At 40.2% G+C, this 21,027-nt stretch overlaps 1 protein-coding gene across 2 annotated transcripts in view; it reads left to right on the top strand.

Moving 5' to 3' along the window:
* The window catches only part of Cacna2d3 (calcium voltage-gated channel auxiliary subunit alpha2delta 3), an 846,818-nt gene that overhangs the window by 345,613 nt on the left and 480,178 nt on the right, over positions 1 to 21,027 (top strand). For both annotated transcript variants that reach the window (XM_090320869.1, XM_090320861.1), the window contains exon 5: positions 166 to 328. In XM_090320869.1, coding sequence (XP_090176995.1) covers positions 166 to 328 — 163 coding nt within the window. The remainder of the gene's footprint in view (positions 1 to 165; positions 329 to 21,027) is intronic.

The following is a 21,027-nucleotide window of genomic DNA, read 5'->3' as shown; positions in this document are numbered from 1 at the left end:
CGTTTGTGTAAATGTACCTATGGATAGCATCTAATTCCTAAAGAGACTACCTGAGTAGATCAGCCTCCATTAGAGCCAGGGGACACCACATGACACTCGTACAAGACTCTGAGTTCCCAGTCTTCCTCTCTAAGCTATCGTAACCTTTTCTGATTTCTCTTTCAGTATGAATACTTCAATGCTGTGCTGATAAATGAAAGGGACAAAGACGGAAATTTTTTAGAGCTGGGAAAGGAATTCATCTTAGCCCCAAATGACCATTTTAATAATTTGCCTGTGAACATCAGTCTGAGTGATGTCCAAGTACCAACCAACATGTACAATAAAGGTAAGAGATGCCCTGCTGCTACTCCTTCTAGACAGTGATGAGTCCGGTGCTTGTGGGCAAGAACTGGTTAGTTTGGAATGTAGCTCTCTTCACTATTTTTGAGAAAGCTGTGTTTGCCACCTGGGTGGGTGAAGCAATACTGTTCTGCAAGGAGACGGAGCTGCTGTTTCTAATGCTTGGGGTTTTTTTTGCATTGAGCCCTGTCACATATAGTCCAGAAGTCAGCAAACTTTCTGTAAAGGGTCAGATAGTATCTCTAGTTCTGACTGCCATACGTTCTCTGTTGCAACTACTCAGCTCTGCTGTCCTGGCTCAAAAAACAACCATAGACCATGCAAATCAGGGAATATGGCTGTCTTCTGGTTGCAGCTTATCTACAAAGAGATGGCTGGATTCAACTTACAGGCTCTAGCTTATTGGTCTCTCTCTTATGATTTTTTAAGTGTTAGAAAGTTCCTGGACTTGTAGTAGCAGCAGCTGTGGTCTTTACTCTGAAGTATAACACAGCTCTGTTTCCAGGCTTGCATTCTTCAAATCCAGCTTTAATCTACACACCTGGAGTTCTTTTTCCAAAGCTCTCATCTGTGCAAAGAAGTTAGCATTTCGTGTCCAAGGAGTAGGCTCTGTTATTGATGGCCCCTGGATAAACCCTGTTTTTAGCTGTGATCCAGGGGGTGTCATCTCTTCTCTCCTAAGATGGGAATAATTTTCAGGTCTGCCTGGGATGGCTGTGAAGACTAAGTAGGATGGTGTGTATCATAGGCTTCAGTTATTTCCATCTTTGTCCACTCCCACAATTGATGATTTTGCTCTACACATTTGTAAGGTGTAAGACCTGGAAGTCTCCTAAACAAGGAACCATCATTTGATAGGAGTGAGTCAGAACATCGTCATATATTTATAATAAGACTGCCTCAACCTTGTTTTCGTGGACCTTATTCCTCCTCTGTATAAAATAGGGATAAGGACACCTTCCTCCTAAGAAAAGGATATGGAATGATATGTGAGCAGCTTTTGCCATAGCAGTTGCACATGAAAAGTTTACTCAGTAAACCTCGAGCTGGTCTTTGTTACTATATATTACTATGGTTACTATTGGAAAGTATCATGAATGTTCCTTGGATTGTTCTAGGTCATTATTTATGGTGTTCATTCAGTGATGAAAGACCTGCTAGTTTGCCTGTCACCTACCTTTCAAAATCAACCTCTGTTTATTATTGTTTTCTAACAGTTTTGCCATCTCATGGTAAACCAAACATAGCCCTTCTTTAAGGGAGCTCACAGCTTGGTATGGAACAGACAGGTAATGGGATAATTAGAATACCACATGTCATATTACAGCTACAGTTGTGGAAACCCAAGGGATAGTAGAAATGCTGAGGGATGGACCTCCCACTTGGTCATTTGGTCAGCTCCACACAAAGATCATTTCTGTTTCTCCTCTTTAAAGGAATGGTGTCAGTCAGAACTATCTCCAGAGGACATTGGGCTGAGCCATGTCCTGTGACCTGAACTTTACTTTGGATTCTTGCTTAGGGAACAAATAGAACTAAGCTTCAGAAGGTTGTACTTAGCATTGTCCGTGGGGTTTATTGTTCCAGGATGATCTTGCTGACTGGTGAACACTTGAATGAAACTGCTGGAAGAAAGCTATCTTTCCAAACTTGAAAATCAACAGAGTTTTCCAGAAAACTACTGTGATAAAACACTTGGGAAAAGAAAGTATACAAGATGGTTGGGAGAGGATGGGGGGGAGGGAAATGGGGACAAAAATATGAGGAGTATCAATGGGTGAGAAGTAATGCACCTACTACCTGATGAATGTAACTGTACCCCTCTATACATTACCCTGACAATAAAAAAAAGACAATAGGTTAAATAAAAGGAAACAACATTTTTAAGGAAACAAAGATCCCTTGAGAACATTTCAAAAGCTATCTTTCCAGCATTGAATATATTTTCATCAGGAGATGAAAAATTAACTGCAGTTTACAGAGCAATTTCAGGCATAAAACAATTCAGAATGATCCTTTAAAATATGACAGCTATTCCAAGGTTGCTTGAGCCATTAGCACTATTATAAAGATTTAATTGCATCTTGAGCTTTAAAGACATAATTACACCTTTCAATAGTAGCAATGCATAAGGGATCTAAGCTACCATTAGGCAGAATCCTAATAGCCAGTCCGATCACTTTAGCCATGGGAGGTAATAATATTTAAAGTCATCCTTAGCTGCCCTCCTGAGATTTGCTTGTCATCGCCTACCCAGACTCAGCCATTGTCTGTTCAGGCTGCAGCACATGGATCAGGGTCAGACAAGCACTATTTCTTGTCTCAGCCAGGCAGTAAGTAGCTGCCCGAGGGGAAGGGGAAGGGGACTTTAGGAAAATTCCTGTCTCCACTCTATCTAATTCAAACCAGCCCCAAATAGTCTTTTTTTTCTTTTCAAGCTGCAAAACTACATTTCATGTTTAAAATGCCCTCCAGCTCAGATCTAGTTGTTGATGACATATACTCCAAACATATGCTCAAATCTTGGTCACTGGCAATGCTGTTTTTAGGGCAGAACTCTTTCCTGAACAAAGGAACCCAGTGCAAGGGTTGTTCTCCCTGGCAGCTTAGACCCCCATGGATATATAGCAGAGTGCTCTGATGTTAGGAGCTTCAGTGTGCTGTGCTCTGGGGTATAATTTCTAGTCCTAGATGACTCCAGCTGGTAAGCCAGCCTGGCTTTCTGCCCTTCTGCTTCCTGACTTTTGACAGCCTGGTCAGTGCTTTCCTTTCCTTTGTGGTTACCGTTGTTTCAAGCCATAGAAGAGACTGTGTTTCAATGCTGGTGACAGATAGGCAGGCTGTGATATCACCATGAGGATTCAGCCATATTCCTGAGTGTCTCTAGAAATGTGTTGAGGTTTCTTAGGTTCCTCACAAAACCTCCTCAGCAGATGCTTTTGGAGGGTTTGTTTGCTCTGGCCTTCCAAGCCTTTGGGTCTTCTGCTCAGGGAGACTGTAGAGACTTGGGGTTGATATTTTTGGAGCCATAAGTGATTCTCTGTCCTCCATGAGGAAAACTTTGTCTAAAAGCTTTCTGTGACTGCCACTGACAGATGATTCAGAAATAAAACCAAATTCTTTTAAAATCCTTTGTAGGCCTAAGTATAAAATGTATGTCTATATGTACCTATAGCTGCATCTGTAACTATGTACATATTATGCATTAGATGCTTGTATATATCTGTATGTATATCTATGGATGTGTATTTTTAATATGTGTGCATACACAGGAAAGTAGCCTTTATAACAAAGTTGGAAAACATGCTACTCTTAAATCAAGTCTTTTATTCCCATTTTGCACCTTTGCCCCCTCTCCTATGGCCCTCATCACTTGTGCTCAGGGAGCGTACTTCCTTCTTTGTGCCATGTCCACTGTTACACTCTCCTTCCCTCTATGTACTTATCCAAAAGCCTACTTATATAAAGCAGAAAATCCAGCCTTCTTTCTTCCTCCAGTCTTCAGTTCTGTAAGTAGCTTTTGTCTCTGCCTTTGTTACAGCTCTGCCTTGTCTTAAGAGTGCATTGCTTTCATTCCATCCTTCTCCACATGGAGTTTTCTGAGGACTGGGAGCTGCTGAGTCAGCCTACTGTCCCTCCTTTGTCCCAAGCCCCCACTATTTACATAATGGGTTTTCCACAGATGTCTGTTCCTCTAGGACAGGAGAAGCCAACCAGCACTGTAGTGTTCCCATGGTGCTAGCAAGCAGCGAAACACTCCCACACTGATTGAAATGCAAACTAAAGTTTTGTGAAAGTATATCGAGCAGCTTATATACTCTCCAAGAAAGAAAGAATAATGCTTGGAAAGTGGGGAAGGAGGCTGGGGACCAGACACATCCTCAGAAGCAGATGCTGAGGTACTCCTGGCAGCATGGTTTGCCCCACCAGCACATCTGTGGCTGCATAAAACATCAGTACCTTATTTTCACAACTGTACATTGGGGTTGCTAACTGTACATTGGGATTGAAAACTGAATACATACATATACCATGAGGTTTGAGTACATACAACCCTCAGAATTCATGTTGTTGACACCTGATCAAAAGAGAGATATTAGAAGACACATGTTAGAATGTCTTCTCTGAAGGGGCTGTGGAGCCTGCAAGATGGGCTGGGTCCTAACAGCTGCAGGGACAGCCATTCCTCTGCCAGGAGCCACAGAGGCAGCCATGGCGCTTGGGACTGCTGGCCAGGTGGTGAGAAGAAGCTGTCCAGAGATGGACAGAGATGGAAGTCAGGAGGAAGGAGACAGATCAGTTGTGGGCTTTTTAGGGAAAAAAAATCTGCCATTGAACCCTGGGACCTACTCATACTGAAGTAAAAGAAAAAGAAACCAGGGTCTCATCTGGGGAAAAGACAAGAGAAAGGAATGTGTCTGCCTTAGGACTGCAGACCGATGGGAACCTTAGGACTTGGGGCCCTAGATAGCAACCTCCAATGAGGGTGTTGACCTCTAGTGATGGATCCCTAACATGTTGCCTGTGACATGGTAGGTATGCAGTAAATACTTAGATGAACAAATGAATGAAGCTTTCAATGCAAACCATCTTTTCACCCTACTCTTGCATAGATAAATGACACAGAAAGTGATCCAGTCTTCCTGTTGCTTAGCAACAAAGGATATGGTGAGGAATGGACTGCTCCAGCCCAGGTGAGGGAGAGGTGTGAATTGCAAGGCATAAATCAGACGATTCCTTTATCTGAGTGGGATCCCCAGTCAGACCAACAATGGGTTGTAAGCCTGTGTTGTGCTTGGGGCCCAGACCCCAGAAATGAAAACATCTTTAGAAAAAGGAGGATCCATAGCCATTGTTGTGTAGGCTGAGGAACCAATCTGTCTGTCACAGTCCAGTAAATTCCTTTAGAAGGTCCAGGAACAGAGCAAGGTGTGCTGAGGTGCAATTGGAACCCTGTTTACAGGCTGCTCTAGGATGACAGGATTGCTGAGTTTGAAGTTGTCACATGTCTCAACCTATTTTTCAAATGTTCGGTTTGATAAAAAGCAAAAGTGGTTATGCCAAGCACTTTTCCCCTTAATTACATGTGTATATTTTAAGGGAAATTTAATCCATATGTTTCTGATTTGTTTACACAGAAATCATTAAAATGTTGTTTTCTAAGAGCCATTTGATGTGCAAGAAGGCTCACAAAGCTTTTAAAAAGCTGTTTGAAATATTTTGGTTTCTTTTTTTTTTCTTTTTTCATGTGTGTGTGAGAGGAAAGGAGAGTATAACTGTTCTGACCCCACGATGTCAAAAACAAATTTCAACTCTCAATGCTTTGTTTTCTCCTTGGGATTCTGAGCGGAAGCATCTGTGGGCTTAAGTCATGTATTCCCGTTTGTCTCCCAGTCCTAACTGAATGTAAAGGGATATAGCCATGAGCTAGAATTGGGAGTCAAGGTCAGAGAACTCAGGCTGGTCACAGTGGCTCATACCTGTAATCCTAGCAGATCAGGAAGATCATAGTGGGTCAGCCAGGACAAAAAGTATTTGAGAATTCATGTCAACCAGTAAAACCTGGGTATAGTGATATTCACTTCTCACCCCAGTGAGACAGGAAGTATATAAATAGAAAATCACAATCTGGGCTGGCTTAGGGCACAAATACAAAGCTCTATTTGAAACACAACTAAAAAGCTGTATTGGTGGAGGCATGGCTCAGTAGTAGAGAGACTATTTAATGAAGTCTTGAGTTCAAACCCCAGTATTACAATTAAAAAAAAGAAAAGAAAAATGAAGGAATTTAGGGCAGAGTGCAGTACTTGGGCAATAGCTTCATTGTATGGCTTATTGATGAGCATAAATATCTCTTAAGGTTTTTTTATGTTTTGCCAAAGTGTCATTTGAGTTTTCAGGACCTCTTCATCAGTGTGAGTGCAGCACTCTAAGATGTGTGACAGCACATGCACAAGGTAGTGGTATTGATGAATGCCACCATTATCATACTGAAATATTCATTGTCATTCTGAATGATCAATCTTAACTCATTTGGAGGTTCTAATTGACATCACTCAGTACCTATCTTTGATAAAGCACTCCAACTGAGTGGATGTGTTCTAGTTCTGTTGATAATTCCATCAGCTGTCTTATGTATGTTCACATGCTCACAGACCTGGTATACATAAATGTGTATCTCTGTTTGCATTTTCAGAAGTGGTATTGGGGGAAGACAGGTGTCATAGGGCCTTTCCTTCCCCTTAGTACTATACTTAGGCTTGTATTTAGCCTAAAATAAATGGACAGATGAATGCTTGGTTGGATACATGGATGCCATGTAACCTCTATTTTTGCCTATATCCCAAAAGGTTTCTGTCAGTAAGATACTGCATAGCAGTACCATTCTGTTAGTACCAGCTTAGAGGGTTGGGGAAACCATTTAACTTTCAGAGCCTCTGAAAGGTATACAGTGCCACTCTGAGCATTAAAGAAGTTATAGGTACAGCATCCAGCATAGTTCCTGGCACACAGAGGCACTTGATACTTGCTGTCTCCCCATAGCAAACCAGCTTCTAGGACTGAAGAACCACACATATGTCCCCTCCTGTGTGGCCCTGTCCAAACCTTCAGGGCATGATCATTTTAAGCACAGATTCTCCACCCTATCCCTTCAGCACTATATAAAGGATGAAGTGAATCTACTTTACATAAGATTAAAGTACTGGGATATTTCACTCTCTTCTTCCTAGTCAAGATATGTCCTCTGACTCAAGACCCTCAGGATAGCCTACCATTTGTTTTTGGCCTCCATCTCATGTGCTCTCCATTTCATTTACCGTGGCTGGACCTGTCCTTTCCTAATAATTCAGTTTCACAACGCTCACTCCACCTCACTCCAGTTAGAATGGCCAGGATCAAAAAAACTAATAACAACAGATGCTGGAGGGGATTTGGCCAGGAGGGATCACTACTACACTGTTGGTGGGAGTGCAAACTCATTCAACCACTATGGAAAGCAGTATGGCAGTGCCTCAAAAGGCTAAACATAGAACTCCCCTATGACCCAGCAATTCCACTACTTGGCATTTACCCAACCACCCAGAAACTAGGGTGTACTAAATCCACTAGCACAACCATGTTCATTGCAGCATTATTCACCAGAGCAAAGATATGGAACCAACCTAGATGTCCCTCAGTTGATGAGTGGATCAACAAGATGTGGTATTTGTACACAATGGAATTCTATGCTGCTGTCAGAAAAAACGACATCGACCCATTTGTTAGGAAATGGAAAGTCTTAGGAAAAATCATATTAAGTGAAGTAAGCCAGACTCCAAGGAACTTAGGCTCAATGGTTTCCCTCATTTGTCATAATCAGTAGAAACCTTGGGCTCTCCTAGCAGAGATTTGCAATAGAGCAAAACCTTGATACATAAGACCATATAGTATGAAGCTAATTGAAAGGACCTCCAGGATATTGAAACAAAAGCCATATAATGAATGATTGTTGTCCTTAATGTACTATGTTGTCTCTCATCTCTTTTGCTGTCCCTTGGTTATATCATATTGTTACAGTATCTCACTTTGTTATCTGAAATATTGGATATATTTGTATTTGGTTATTTGGTTTTTTTCTTTTTTTCATATTTTTTTATTGTAATTAGTAAAAGGGTTACATGATATTTGCCAGATAGAAGATGCATTAATTCACATACATTGATACCCTTTCACATGTCTTGGTACCCATTTCCCTCCCCCCCCACACCCCCCACCCGTCTTGGTTTTCCCCCCTTCCCTATCAAATTTCAAATATCCAAATACAAATAAATTCAATATATCAGATTTGGTTATTTGAAATTGGATAGGGAAAGGGGGAAAACCAAGATGGGGGGTTGGGGGGGAGGGAAATGGGGACCAAGACATGTGAAAGGGTATCAATGTATGTGAATTAATGCACCTTCTATCTGGCAAATATCATGTAACCCTTTTATTAATTACAATAAAAAATATTTAAAAAATAATTCAGTTTCAGACACATTTCTTGTCTTTCTTTCTGCCCCCACTCCTGTGATCCTTTTCCCCTAAATTATACCTCTCCCCCAGGGTTTTGACTTTCCCTCTGTTATAGTATTAATCACACTGTGGTGGAAGTTTCTTTTTCATCGGGCTCTTTCCCCTTGTAGGGGAAGGGCATCTTTCTCCTTTGAACTTTGGGACCTAAGAGAGGACGTGCAAGGCAAAGATCTGCCAGAGACGATGGGTTGAACTAGATCCTCTTACTAAGACTTATTACAAGTCGGTGGTGGTTTTGTCTGTTTGTGGTTTGTTTCAACTTATCTCTCTTTAGGTACTGCTTTTGTTTGTTTCTGAAGATAGTAATTTTAGATGTATGCCTAATGTGGTAATACTGTTTTTAAGTTTTGGGGTTTATATTTTTAATCTATCCCTTTTAGAGGAATAGAAATCAAGATGAACTTGCAGTTGGGTGGGAGCCAAGTCTAAGCTAGCAAAATTCTAAAAAGAGGGGCCTGGGGCAGGAAAGTGTAGCAGAACAGAAACACTTGCTAACAGTGTTTTATTTCGTTCTGGTGTCATGACATTTTTGAAACATCACCCTAATAGTAGAGAGCCAAGTTTGTAACGTCTTATTTTTTTTTAGTGATGGGGAGACTATTGAAGTTTATTTCTAAGTAAATTTACTATCAAGAACTTGCCTTCTGGTTTATATTTGAATGGTGGAGATAGATAGAGCTACCTTTTAGTACCTGAAAATTGCAGCAATGAATATTATAGATTGCAACAGCGGTCAGGTGTGCCCCTAATGGGGAAAGAGATAAATACACTGTAAGCCAGGAGCCAGTGGCCATGCCTACAATCCTATTTATTGAGGAGGCTGTGACCTAAAGGGTCACAGTTTGAAGTTAGACTGGGCAGAAAAGCCTGTGAGATTTTTATCTCTAATTGATTAGTTATGGCTCAAATGGTAGAGGATCATTCATGAGCATGAAAGCTGAGTAAGAAAATGGGGACAAAAATATGAGAAGGGGTATCAATGTATGTAAAAGTAATGTACCTTCTATCTGGCAAATATAATTCTAACCATTCTATTAATTACAATAAAAAAGACTGCATTAACAAAATGTTCAAAAAAAAATCTGAGTAAGAACATAAGGTTCTGAGGTCTAGCTCTGGTACAGTCACATGCATAGACACACATGAACAAACACAGAAAACACACAGCACACATGTAGATTATGGTTCCTTATTCCTTGACTGAGTCAGCCATTCCTGTAGATCGTTGCCTCCCTATCAAAACAAAAAAAAAATGCTGGTGAGCCTCCAGGATTTATGAAGCAGTCATGTGCTTCAGGTGGTCCTAAAGTAGCCCTCAGATAGCAATGCTCAGAGTGCTTAGTGCTGGAACTCTGGGAATGTAGTCGAAGTGTGATATTCTGTGTGGTTCAGTGCTGATGCTATTCTACTGGGAACTTGGACATAGGACATAATGCTCATGGAACTATCTATACAATAGCCATTAATGAGGCACCTGACTGGGGGATGGGTTTGTGAGAAGTGAAATAATACATGCTAAGCATTTCACATTATGATTGTGTGCTCAGAGCTTGCTAACCATCTTCTAAGAATGATAATCTTGAAGCTCACAGTGGCATGGCTTATATTGGAGAATAGAAGACCCTGGTTTTTGTCAAATTGTGCTATTTTCTTCTCAGCATGTGAAGATCCATTGTAAATGAAAACTAGTCTTCCTTTACATAAACATTTCCAATCTCTTCCCTTCATCAAAATCATGTTGCAGCAGAAAGTCTTTTAAAAATGTAAAGCAAATTCTGCATTAGAATATCAATGGGTACCAACTGCTCACGCATTGGGGATATTTCTGTCTTAGATGAGAGTACCACATTGAATCCTGCAAATCTGCAAATATGTGCAAGATGAGCAAAGAAGGTAATGATTCATGGTGAAAAATAACCCTTTGCCTTACCAGAAAGTTCACCCAATGTCTTTAAGAAGAGAGGATTTCTCTTCATAGGCTAGGTACAGCCAGAAAGATAGGCAACAAGGAAAGTTCTATTAGAGTGAATGTGTGTCTCAGAGCTGTGTAGCCTGGGCTGAATTGTAGGTTAGGTTGCCCATGTTCAAGAGGATATTTCTCAAGGAAAATAAGCACAGCTGCTATGTGAAGGGGAGAGGAGTAGGACGTAACTGACACGGGCTAGATGAGGGTCAGAGGTGGGGAGAGTATAGTGGTGAGATACAACATGCAACACAAGTATTGTTATATAGTCCTTGAACAAGTATCTCAGGATACAGTAAGAGAAGAAGATCCCATTTGGAGTCTATCCATATTGATGTTCCATGTGTATATGAAATATCCAAGGACAACAAGTTTTAAGCACAGAAACTGTCACTGAATTGTATGAATCAGCTTTCTCCACATGGAAGTGATTAGGGCATGCTTTTATCAAGACATATCATTGACTTCCCAGTAGGGAAGCTCTCCCTTGGGGTGTACACATTTGTAAGCTGAAACTCCCCAAAATCAGGCCCTTGTGAGAAAGGTCCCAAATATCCATCCACTAGTGACAAAGACACAGAAAGAAAGGTGCTGAAGAAAACTCAAAATGTGTGTGTGTGTGTGTGTGTGTGTACAAAAGTAGCTGAATGTGTAGAACATTTCTGGAGGGAATTAGTAGTGCTTACATTTCATATTTTTGCCCTTCTGTTTAGTTTGAACGTTTTAACATGACCATGTCTTGATTTTGTAATATTAAAAAGAAATAAAAATTTATACTTAAAAAGCTACTTACCTATAAAAATCTATGATTGGACATATATTCTATAGACATAATGTTATTTGGATTGATATCTATGACATACAAACCCTCAGCATAATTTTAATTACGTTCTAAAAATCTATGTGCCCGTGATTGCATAAAGATATTCCCTTCTTGAATACTTGTTTGTTATACATGACATTTGAAATATGATGTAAACACCAGTATTAATAAAATCTTTCAAAAAAGAGCTTCTTATCTGCAAGTTTTCAGAGGACACACATCTCCAAATATGAAAGTCACTTGTTTGTAAATAGTTAATCATCTTCTAGCTGCTAGTCCTCCTAGCTTTGTGGTGAGCATGATGACAATTATTTATATGGAGGCAGGAGAACCATCAAGGAAGCTGTTGTTGGCAAGTGGGTATGGTTACTTCCTTTAGAGGAAACTGTATGAAGTGTCATATTGTGTCCTTCTGGTGCTGACATTTGCCTGGGAAAAGAGAAATGGTTTCCCATTAAATAACTACATGTTAATTCTGCTGACCAATATCCTAGACATGAGGATATCTTGTCTCAATTATGCAGAATATCCTGCATTTGAAAAAATTGCCAGGAATTCTAAGAGCCAGATTGGAAGCCAACACTGAGATTTGAAGTGTGGTTTTGTGATCTTATGAGTTGTCTATGCAATTTTGGCTCTGTGCTATAATTTGACATCACCTGTAGCTGAAATGATGCAAGAGACCCTGGGTCTCTATGGACCCTTTTTAGGGTAAGGGTCTAATGGAGGCCCAGGATACATGTGGCCAAGAATGTGTAACCAACCAGTTCCCTCTGCTTTACCGCTATAGTTTTGAGATAGCTATGTCTACTTTCAGGTATATTCTGTGCTTAGGAATACTGGCTCTTCATTATGATACTTAAAAAATTCCATTAGATGATTTGGGTGGATTTCTAGTAGGCAAGTCTTAGTGGCCTTCCTTATTTCTCAGTGGCATTACATGTCACCCAAGATAGGCATCTTCACTTTGTAATCTGCATCTACTCTTCAGCATAATTTTTTTAGTCTCTGATCTTATTTTCCTCTTTTCTGCTGTATTACAACTTCCAAGTAGATTTTACTCTAACTCTTCTGCTGCTCTGTTTCATTTCCATATGTGTAGATATTTGCATAACCCCCCCCAGGTACAAAGATGTTGTATGCACTTACTTTATTTTGGGGGAATGAATCAATGCACATCTTAGGTATTTACAGAAAATGGTCTGGAGACACTGAAGACAGGTAATATCCATGTGGTGCTGAGTCTTGGCTTCAGATCTATGGTTTTTCACAAGTGCTTGAGTCAGAGCATGAGCAGTGGGTTCCATGTGGCCGTGTGTTCACTTGTGTCTGCTTTATTCAGGGACCATCCATGAATGGCGTGAGGGATGTTGGGCCAGATCTGACCTTCTGAGCTTTCCCAGAATAAATTTCCACATTCTCCACACATTTCTGTGAAAAGTGGAGGGGACCTAGGAGATTAAAGAGTCCCAGGAACCCAGATGAAGAGGTGATAAAAGGTTTTAGTTGCTGCTCCAGGCTCAGGGTGAGTCAGGCCTCATTGACAAGGCCAATGAGGGGTTAATTTGGGGTATTGTCCACAGGAATGGCAGCCCAAGAGCAGGGTAAATCCATTTTCTTAATATTCAGACAAAATTAAGTGATAATGAGTGGCTTTTTTACAAAGGAGACTTCACAAAATGACAATAGGCATTTCCTCAACTAACTTCTCTGGTGTTCCTGGGTCATTCCTTTGGATGTCAAGATAAAGCTGTTATACTCTTTCTTCTTGAGTTTTCTTCTCCTCACTCTTAGCATCTGCTTCAGGAACATTTCTGTCATTTACATATTGAGAGTAGAATGTGTCCTTCCACTTGATATCTGTATCTAATATTGATCAACTTTTGTAAGGATATTATTCTCTTATTTGCCAGTTTGTTCTTTGTTGTGGAATGTTGTTGTCCACTCCAAAATTCTCATGTTTAGCTCCTGGAACATCATATGCTGCAACCATAGCTCTAGAGAAAATCTTTAATGAAGTATTTAAGTTAAAGTATGTTCCTATGCTAGACTCTATAAACTGATTCTTGTGCTTCTTATAAGAAAATACCAGGGATAAGGTATGAAAAATGACTGAGTAAATGCCTAAGAAAGTAGCTATCTGAGCTGTTTAATGGGAATTGGTAGAGGGATCATGTCCTACTTAACCCTTCCCAAAGAGGGGAGGGACGCCGGGATCGCACTCCTGTACTGGCCACCACCATTGTCACTCATCACGTTGCATTCACATCCCTCAAGAGTTAGGATAAATTCAGGTTGGAGCTGCAAGTATGCAGCTCTCCAGTGTCATAGAAAAGTGATTGACCGACGACTGATCTCCATTCAGAAATGTGCAGTCTTAATGTACAGTGATGAGAAACTGTTGTTTTATGATCTTTTCATTAAAAGCTTGATAGAAAACTTTAAAAAAAAAAGAAAGTGGCTATCTGCAAGCAAAGGGGAAAGGCTGCAAGAGAAGCTAAACCTTATAATACCTTCATCTGGGATTTCCAGCCTCCAGAACTCTGAGACAATCCATTTCTGTTGTAGAGGCCACCCCAAAGTCTATGGTATTTTGTTACGTCAACCTGAGCAACACCAGTAGCCTACGGGATAACTGATGAGACAACTCAACACCTAGGGGCTCTTCACTGGCATGGAGGGAAGGCTTTCTTGGTTCAGCCTAGTCAAAATCATGTCAGAGAGTCAACAGTGCTAGTTTTTAACAGTAGAAAGGACCTGGAGCCAGCCTGGTCTGAGCCAGGAGACATCAGTGTGGCTGTGTTAGTGGTTCAAAGTTGCAGCTCCCCGATCCTTCCACAGTGCCTTTTGTCCATAGTTAGAGGTTAGCATCACAGGCTAAAGGCCTTGGCACTGTATCTGATCGGTGTGTATTCTCTCCACATCCTCCCCCAGCTACCCCAGAGATCTAATTCTCCTACAGTTCTCCATGTCTCTGCCCAATCTCTCCTTATACAACTCATTTCTATCTTGCCTTTGCCTTCTGTTTTGGCAGTTCTGCCCCCCTCTTAACAACTCACTTTCTCAGACCTGGCTGAGAAAGCTTCTATAGATTTTTCATTGTCAGTGACAATCCCTTGCTCTTTCTGAGCCAAGAAATGAGCCTGGAATTATCCCAGGTATTTTTATCTGAGGGACTGGACATCTATAACCTAACTTTGTGGCCTTTAGAATACTAGGGGTCTGGAGTTGTTATTCTGGGGGTACACCTGATGGTCTTCTCACATAGCCTGCTGGGCTTCCAATTTTTCATTGTAGATTTCTTCAGAAGATAAACAGGTCTGTAGAGAGCTGTGAGTGAAGTCAGTTCAAGCATTTGCTGCTAACTGTAGTGTCAAAACTAGCTCTACATTGTGTCAGGTAGTCATGGTGCAGACTTAGGGGCCAGTCTCTGCTTCTTTGTTATAGCTATTACATTGAACATGCAAGGTACAATTTGATAATTAGTCTTCTTTTGTAGGGCCTTGAATATTTGTATTTCTAGTCATGTGAGAGTCCAGGATGTAAGTATTGCACTGAAACAACACAGAGTACCATGGTTAGGGCTAATAATCCTAGCTAATTGTGAGATGAAGGTTGGGAGAATTGCAGTTCCAGGCCAGCTTGGGCAAAACAAAAAGGGTTGCATCCCTCATCTTAACAGAAAATGGTGGATATGGGGTAACGTGGCTCTCATTCCAGCTATGGTGGGAAGTATGTACAGACTGGAAGATCATGATCCTGGCTAGCCTGGGTGAAATGTGAGACCATGTCTTAGAAATAACAAAGGTAGAAAGAGCTGGAGGTGTGGCTCAGTGGTAGAGTGCCTGCCCAGTAAGTGCAAAGCACAGTATTTGCAGAGGAGGGGTGATGGGGAGGAGAGGAGAGAGAACAGTTCTGAAGGTCACATGAGGCCTAGAATCCTTTTTTTACGAGTTGGCGCTGTGGAACCAGGATTAACTGCTGGGGTCCAGTCTTTTTACTCATGCCTGGAAATTCTCAGTGACTTAGCTTGTGAGTTTTGAAGCTGACATTATGGATGCACTGAATGCAGAAATGGTTTCTGCTTATCCTAACACATTCCCTACTAGAATGTGGATTTTGTTTCCTCTTGGCTCATATAGAAGAGTTTGCTAAAGAAGATATAACTAGAAGTTTTTTTCACCTGCCAACATACCAAATATCTTGACACTTTTTTTTATCAGTTTTTTTCTTTTCTCCCTTTTCATCTTAGTCAAGTAAATAAAGGAACGAATACTAAGGGGTTAGTGGTTATTTTTACTTATATGGGAAATGTCATTTTTGTCCTGTAAATGTAGATTCTGAATAAAATATTTGAAAATGACATTATCTAATGTTAGAAATCTATCTTGTCACTTCAACAAAAAGAGCTGTGGGGGTGAATCTTAAGAATTTTTCTTGTTAGTATCGTGACCTGAACATGGAAGGTTCAATGAAAAATGAGTTCCATGCACTTTGCCTTTGAGCAAGGCCCTCTATGGTAACACAGGTGTTACTCTCTTACTACTCATTGCTGAGAAAGGGACTCTCCAAGAAGAGGCTTGTAGGCTTAGAGGGTGATGTCCTGATATTAACAGTAAAGACTCTTGCAAATGGAGGGAGGGAGGGAATGTAGGTTAATGAGGCAGGGCTCATAAAAATGAGACCTGGCTTAGGTCACTTCCCAGTCCTGTGCAATCTAGGAGACTTTTCTGTCTACTGTCTATAAGTTTACAGTGCTCATGGCATTATCATCATTCTCTAAAGGCACAGAATCAGCATCTTAGTACTACAGAGGCACCCCTGGATAGTTGAGAGCCAAAGTCAGACCTTTGAACAGAGGGAAGGATTCTGTTTTCAGCATTCCCTCTTTCAGACAATGTAACCATAATGGTAATATGCTTTTCCCATTTTAAGTAGCCTCTTTTCCTAGTAAATAGCTTAGTAGCAATACACTTTCAGCTTGTGCAAGGGAGAGCCTTATCTTTTCTTTCCAGACCTGTGGCATATAGTTCTGTATCATGGCTGGCCACGTTAAGAGGAATTGTTTCAGACATACTGTGTCTCTGGAGGAATATGGTTTGCATTAGCACAAGTAACAGAAGTCTAAGTTAAACCCTGATGACAAAGGATGGAGATCAAGATCACATTTTAAATGGCTGGTGACTGTTAACTTGGTTGATGAGAAATCCAAGTATATGCTAGCTCTGAACAGATGAAGTCAAGGTTATTAGGGCCAGGGCAATGTTTGCTAAAAGTAAAGCAAAGAATCTGAATCCCTCCATTGTGTCTTGGCGTGTCTAAGTTAAAAATGAAAACACAAAAAAAGCAGTTAGAAGAATTGTAGAAACTGAAATGGTTGACTATGAAGAAGCTGGTTTTACTCGAGGACAAGTTAAATTCACAATACTTCCTGAGTGGCTTTGCATGTTTGTAAGACTGTAGTTTATTACATGTGTAACAGGTCAAGTTCACAACACATTGGGAGATCAAGAAAATGCAACACAGCAGAAGTGTTGTGCTGGGCCATCTCCCATCACGAGGGCTAAGGAATCCCTGTCTTGGCCTAGCAGTTTCAGGTTAACCATGGTATTCTGAGAAGCAGATGAATTTGAGCTGTCACAGAAAACTCTTGGTGAAAGTATTTTTCCCACATGCCTTAGCACTTCACAAGATCTAGACCTGACTCATTTCCCAGCCATCGTCCTGAGAACATAACTCTTTATGCTTGAAGAGAGTTAGCCTGGGATACTGGGCCCTGGAGGAAGCCCCATGGTTCATGTCAGTTTACTTACTGATCCTAATCACTTGGGCAGCTGCTTCATTTTCTAGCAATTTTACTGAGATGTCATACAAACACTATATGACTTTATTATTTAAAGTGATGGTTCTGGTTTCTTAAAAGTATGTATCACCATCACCACACTCAATTGTAGAACATTTTCATCACCTCAGAATATAACCCTGTAGCTCTTGTCTATTCTTACCCTCCAACCTCATTCCTACAACCTCCTTTCTGTCTCTATAGACCAGCCTTTCCTAGATGGATTTATAAAATGAACTATTCAAGATATGGGTGTCTTTCTGGCTTCTTTCTCTTCACCTAATATTTCCAAGACTCAGTATACTTTCCTTTTTAATGTCAGAATGACTATCTTCCTATATACATTGCATTTTGTTTACTGGTTTTGGAGTCTGGGTTGCTTCCATATTTTGACTATTATGATTAATATGAACATTGAAGATTTTTGGTGGATGTATATCCACCAAAATATGTCCATATTTATGTTGCATATCTCGGTGTTTAACCATTTGAGGAACTTGCATTTTCTGAAATGGCAGGACCACGTTCCATTCCCATTATCAGTATATGAGAGTTTTTCTACATCTTTCTACCTCTTATCTTTTAATCAGAGATTTGAGAAGAGGTATCTTATTGTGGTTTTAGTTTATGGTTCCCTGATGACTAATAATTTCAAGTAGCTTTTTGTGTATTTACTGACCACATTCATATGGTTTTGTGGGGGAATTTTTTGAGAACTATTTAGACCCTTGGACTGTTTTTAATTGGGTTGCCTTTTTATCTTGATATATTGATCTGAAAGGGTTTCTGTATATTCTAAAATCATCTAATCAGATAATTTGATTTGCGAACACATCCTCCCATTCTGTGAGTTGTCTTTTTATTTTCTAGATTGTGTCCTTTGAAGAGTAAAAGGTTTAAATTTTGATGAGGTCCAGTTATTCTATTTCCTTTGTTGTTACTCATAATTTTGAGGTCACATATAAATACTCATTGCCAAATCCGCGGTCACTAAGATTTAGCCCTATGTTGCCTAAGTGTTTCAAAGCTTTAGTTTTCTAAATTTTTAAAAAATCTGTTTCAAATACATTTTTGAAGCTGGTGTTAGGAAAGGGTGCAACTTTGTCCTTTTGCGTGTGACTCTCCTGTCTTTTCCAGTACAGTTTGATGAACAGACTCTTTTCTGCATTGAACTGTCATGATACCTTTGTTGACAATCAGTTCAACATAGCCACCCAGGCTTATTTCTGGACTTACTTGTATTGCATTAAATTCTCTTCCTATTCTTATGTCAGTTGCCATTCCTAATGTAAATTTTGAAGTTAGCAAGTCAAAGTATCTTTTAACTTTGTTCTTATTCTTCAAGACCATTTTGGCTATTCTGAATTCTCTGCAATACTAGATGAACTTAGGAATGGGTATGTCAGTTTTTACAAAGAGGTCATCTTTGGACTGTGACAGATTGTATTAACTCTGAATTGCTTTGGATAGCACTGCTATCTTTGCAATAATAAGTTACCAAACTCATGTATGTAAAACACTTTTCCGTTTACTTGGATCTTTATTTTTTAGAGAAATATCTGGTAATTTCAGAGTAATGTAACTTTTATACTTTGTTAAAGCATTATTTTAAATACTGTTACAAATAAACGTGTTTATTTAATTTTCAGATTGTTTATTACAAGTATAGAAATAACATTATTAACCAGGGGTTGGTGGCTCATGCCTGTAAGCCTTGCTAATCAGGAAAGGTTTCTGGTTTGAAAATAGCCCAAGAAGAAAAATCTATGAGACTCTACTTCTGAATAACCAGTAAAAATGCCAGACTGGAAATATGACTCAAGATATAGAGTATCAACTGTGAGCAGGAAAGACTAAAGGAGTGTACAAGGCCTTGAGTTCAAGTTCTAGTACTAGCACATAAATGACTAATTAATACGTTTGTGTGTATGCGTGTGCGTGCATGCATACATACATGCTAGCACTGAATTTGAGCTTAAGGCCTGTGCTTTCATTTGGCTTTTTGGCTCAAGGCTGGTGCTTTCAGTTTTTTTATTATTTAATTCGAGACAAAAGATCCACATAGACTTTTCTACCTAGGCTGGCCTTCAACTGTGATCCTCAGATATTAGCCTACTGAGTAGTTAAAATTATGGATGTGAGCCACCAGGGCCTGGCTACAATTTATTTTTTTATGCCGACCATTTATTCTACAACCTTGCTGAATGTATTAGTTCTTACAGTTTTTTAGTAGATTAGCATTTCCTCCTCAGTGGCATCGAGTCAGTCACCTTGGTGGGCACCAGTGTGGCTGTAGAGGGCCATGGATCCTCTTGTCCCATTGTAGGGAAGAAGGCCAGTCTTGTCAACCCATGTAGAAAGAGAAACCCTTCTGACTTCCAGCAGATCCTTTCCATCTTTGGTTTCATTTTGGAAACCTTTTTTCCTTCCTTCCCTCCTCACAGACAGCCCAAATTGGGCTCCTTTTGTCTTCAATGTAAGGGACAAAAATTAAGCTCAACTAACACTAAACTTTTGAAGCATTTGCTATGCCAGACTGTTTTTTTTTAGTTCTATGCTCTCCATAGAAACCCTCTGATCAACTCTATTTTATTTACATTTTGTGGATGAAGAAGGTAGTTCAGAGACTTCATATGAAGAGTTACCTGCAATCTTTTAAAGAAAATGAATGTCTCAAAAATTGTACTGTGTTGCTACACCAGCCCTCCCCAAAACACACAGATACACCAGACCATGGAGACTGGTCAGCTCATTTCTCCTGTGCCTAATTGAGCTGAACCAGAGAGTAGGTTGTTTTTTCTTGACCTAGTTCTGAGTAAATGAATCTCTTTTTCATGTAAATAACTCCAAGCAAATAGCCCTTTAAAAAAATTGAGAGTCACAGACTGATACTTGACATGGCTTTCCTGATGTAGTAGCTTGCTCTGTGTTGGGTTATGATTGAAAATGGATGACCCAAAAGTGAGGCTAGGTAGATTACTGAACTTCATGGCATGCTTGAGTAGTCAGTTTGTTCTCTCTCTGCCTGACCCATCTTAGGTAAAGGACACCCATGATTCCTTAGATTCACATGTCAGCACACCCTTAGATAGACTCTTGGGCAGAAATTTCCATGCTTCTGGAATTACAGGTCCTTTTGGCCTGAGTTTCTCTTGGGTACAGTTGGTAGGATGCATGACACGAGGATATTCACAGTTCCCATTAAGTGGCAAATTGAAAAATCTGATTTAATCAAAAGTAGCTGTGGCTCATCACATTTCAATCTCTCTTTGAGCTGCCTCTGTACCCTCTGAAGGTTTCCCCCTGTGAAGCAGAACTTTTGATTACTCTGTCCCTTTATCACTGTTCAGAGAATATGCTGTCTGAGAGTCTGCCCATAGAAATGTCATTCTGAGGAGGGCAAAATCTCTCCCCAAGCCATAGAGGTCAAGAGAGGAGAAGTTACATGTTTCTGTGACATCAAAGTTGGGAACGTCACATGACATTTTTCAAAGTCTGAGGATTGGCTTGCTGTGTTAGTGGTACCCCAGCCAAGGTGACTTGGAGACAGAAGAAAACATTTCAGAAATGTTGGCTAAAAGGGAAGTGTAAGGGAATTTTTTTTCAACTCATTTGCCTTATTGTTGCTATCTTTCTGTTCAAAATGCAGAATTCCCTACATAGGTGACCAATGTGCCCAAAGCAGACCCGATTAGCCCCTTGCCCAGTCCATGCTTTGCCAACGCACTGATAGCCAGTGCTGACTGCTTGACCTTATCTTAAATTAACTTCATCTTGTACTCCAGCGACCAAGATCTCGCCAGTGCAAGGTAGCCTTCTGCCTGTCCTGTATAAGCCATAGTCATTTTATCTTGAAGGTTTCTATGGACTTGTATTCACACCTGCTGAGAACTCATCCTTTCTCCTACCTGTCTATGGTCTATTCTTCTGAGAAGTCCCCAACCCTCTATTCTGTCTTTTTCTTGCCACATTTTTGAAACTCTTTCAAGTCTTTCCCTTACT

The sequence above is a fragment of the Megascapheus bottae genome, chromosome 2 (assembly GCF_031878675.1).
Source record: "Megascapheus bottae isolate mThoBot1 chromosome 2, mThoBot2.hap1, whole genome shotgun sequence".
NCBI classification, from domain to species: domain Eukaryota; kingdom Metazoa; phylum Chordata; class Mammalia; order Rodentia; family Geomyidae; genus Megascapheus; species Megascapheus bottae.
This window is presented reverse-complemented; position numbering and strand designations above follow the sequence as displayed.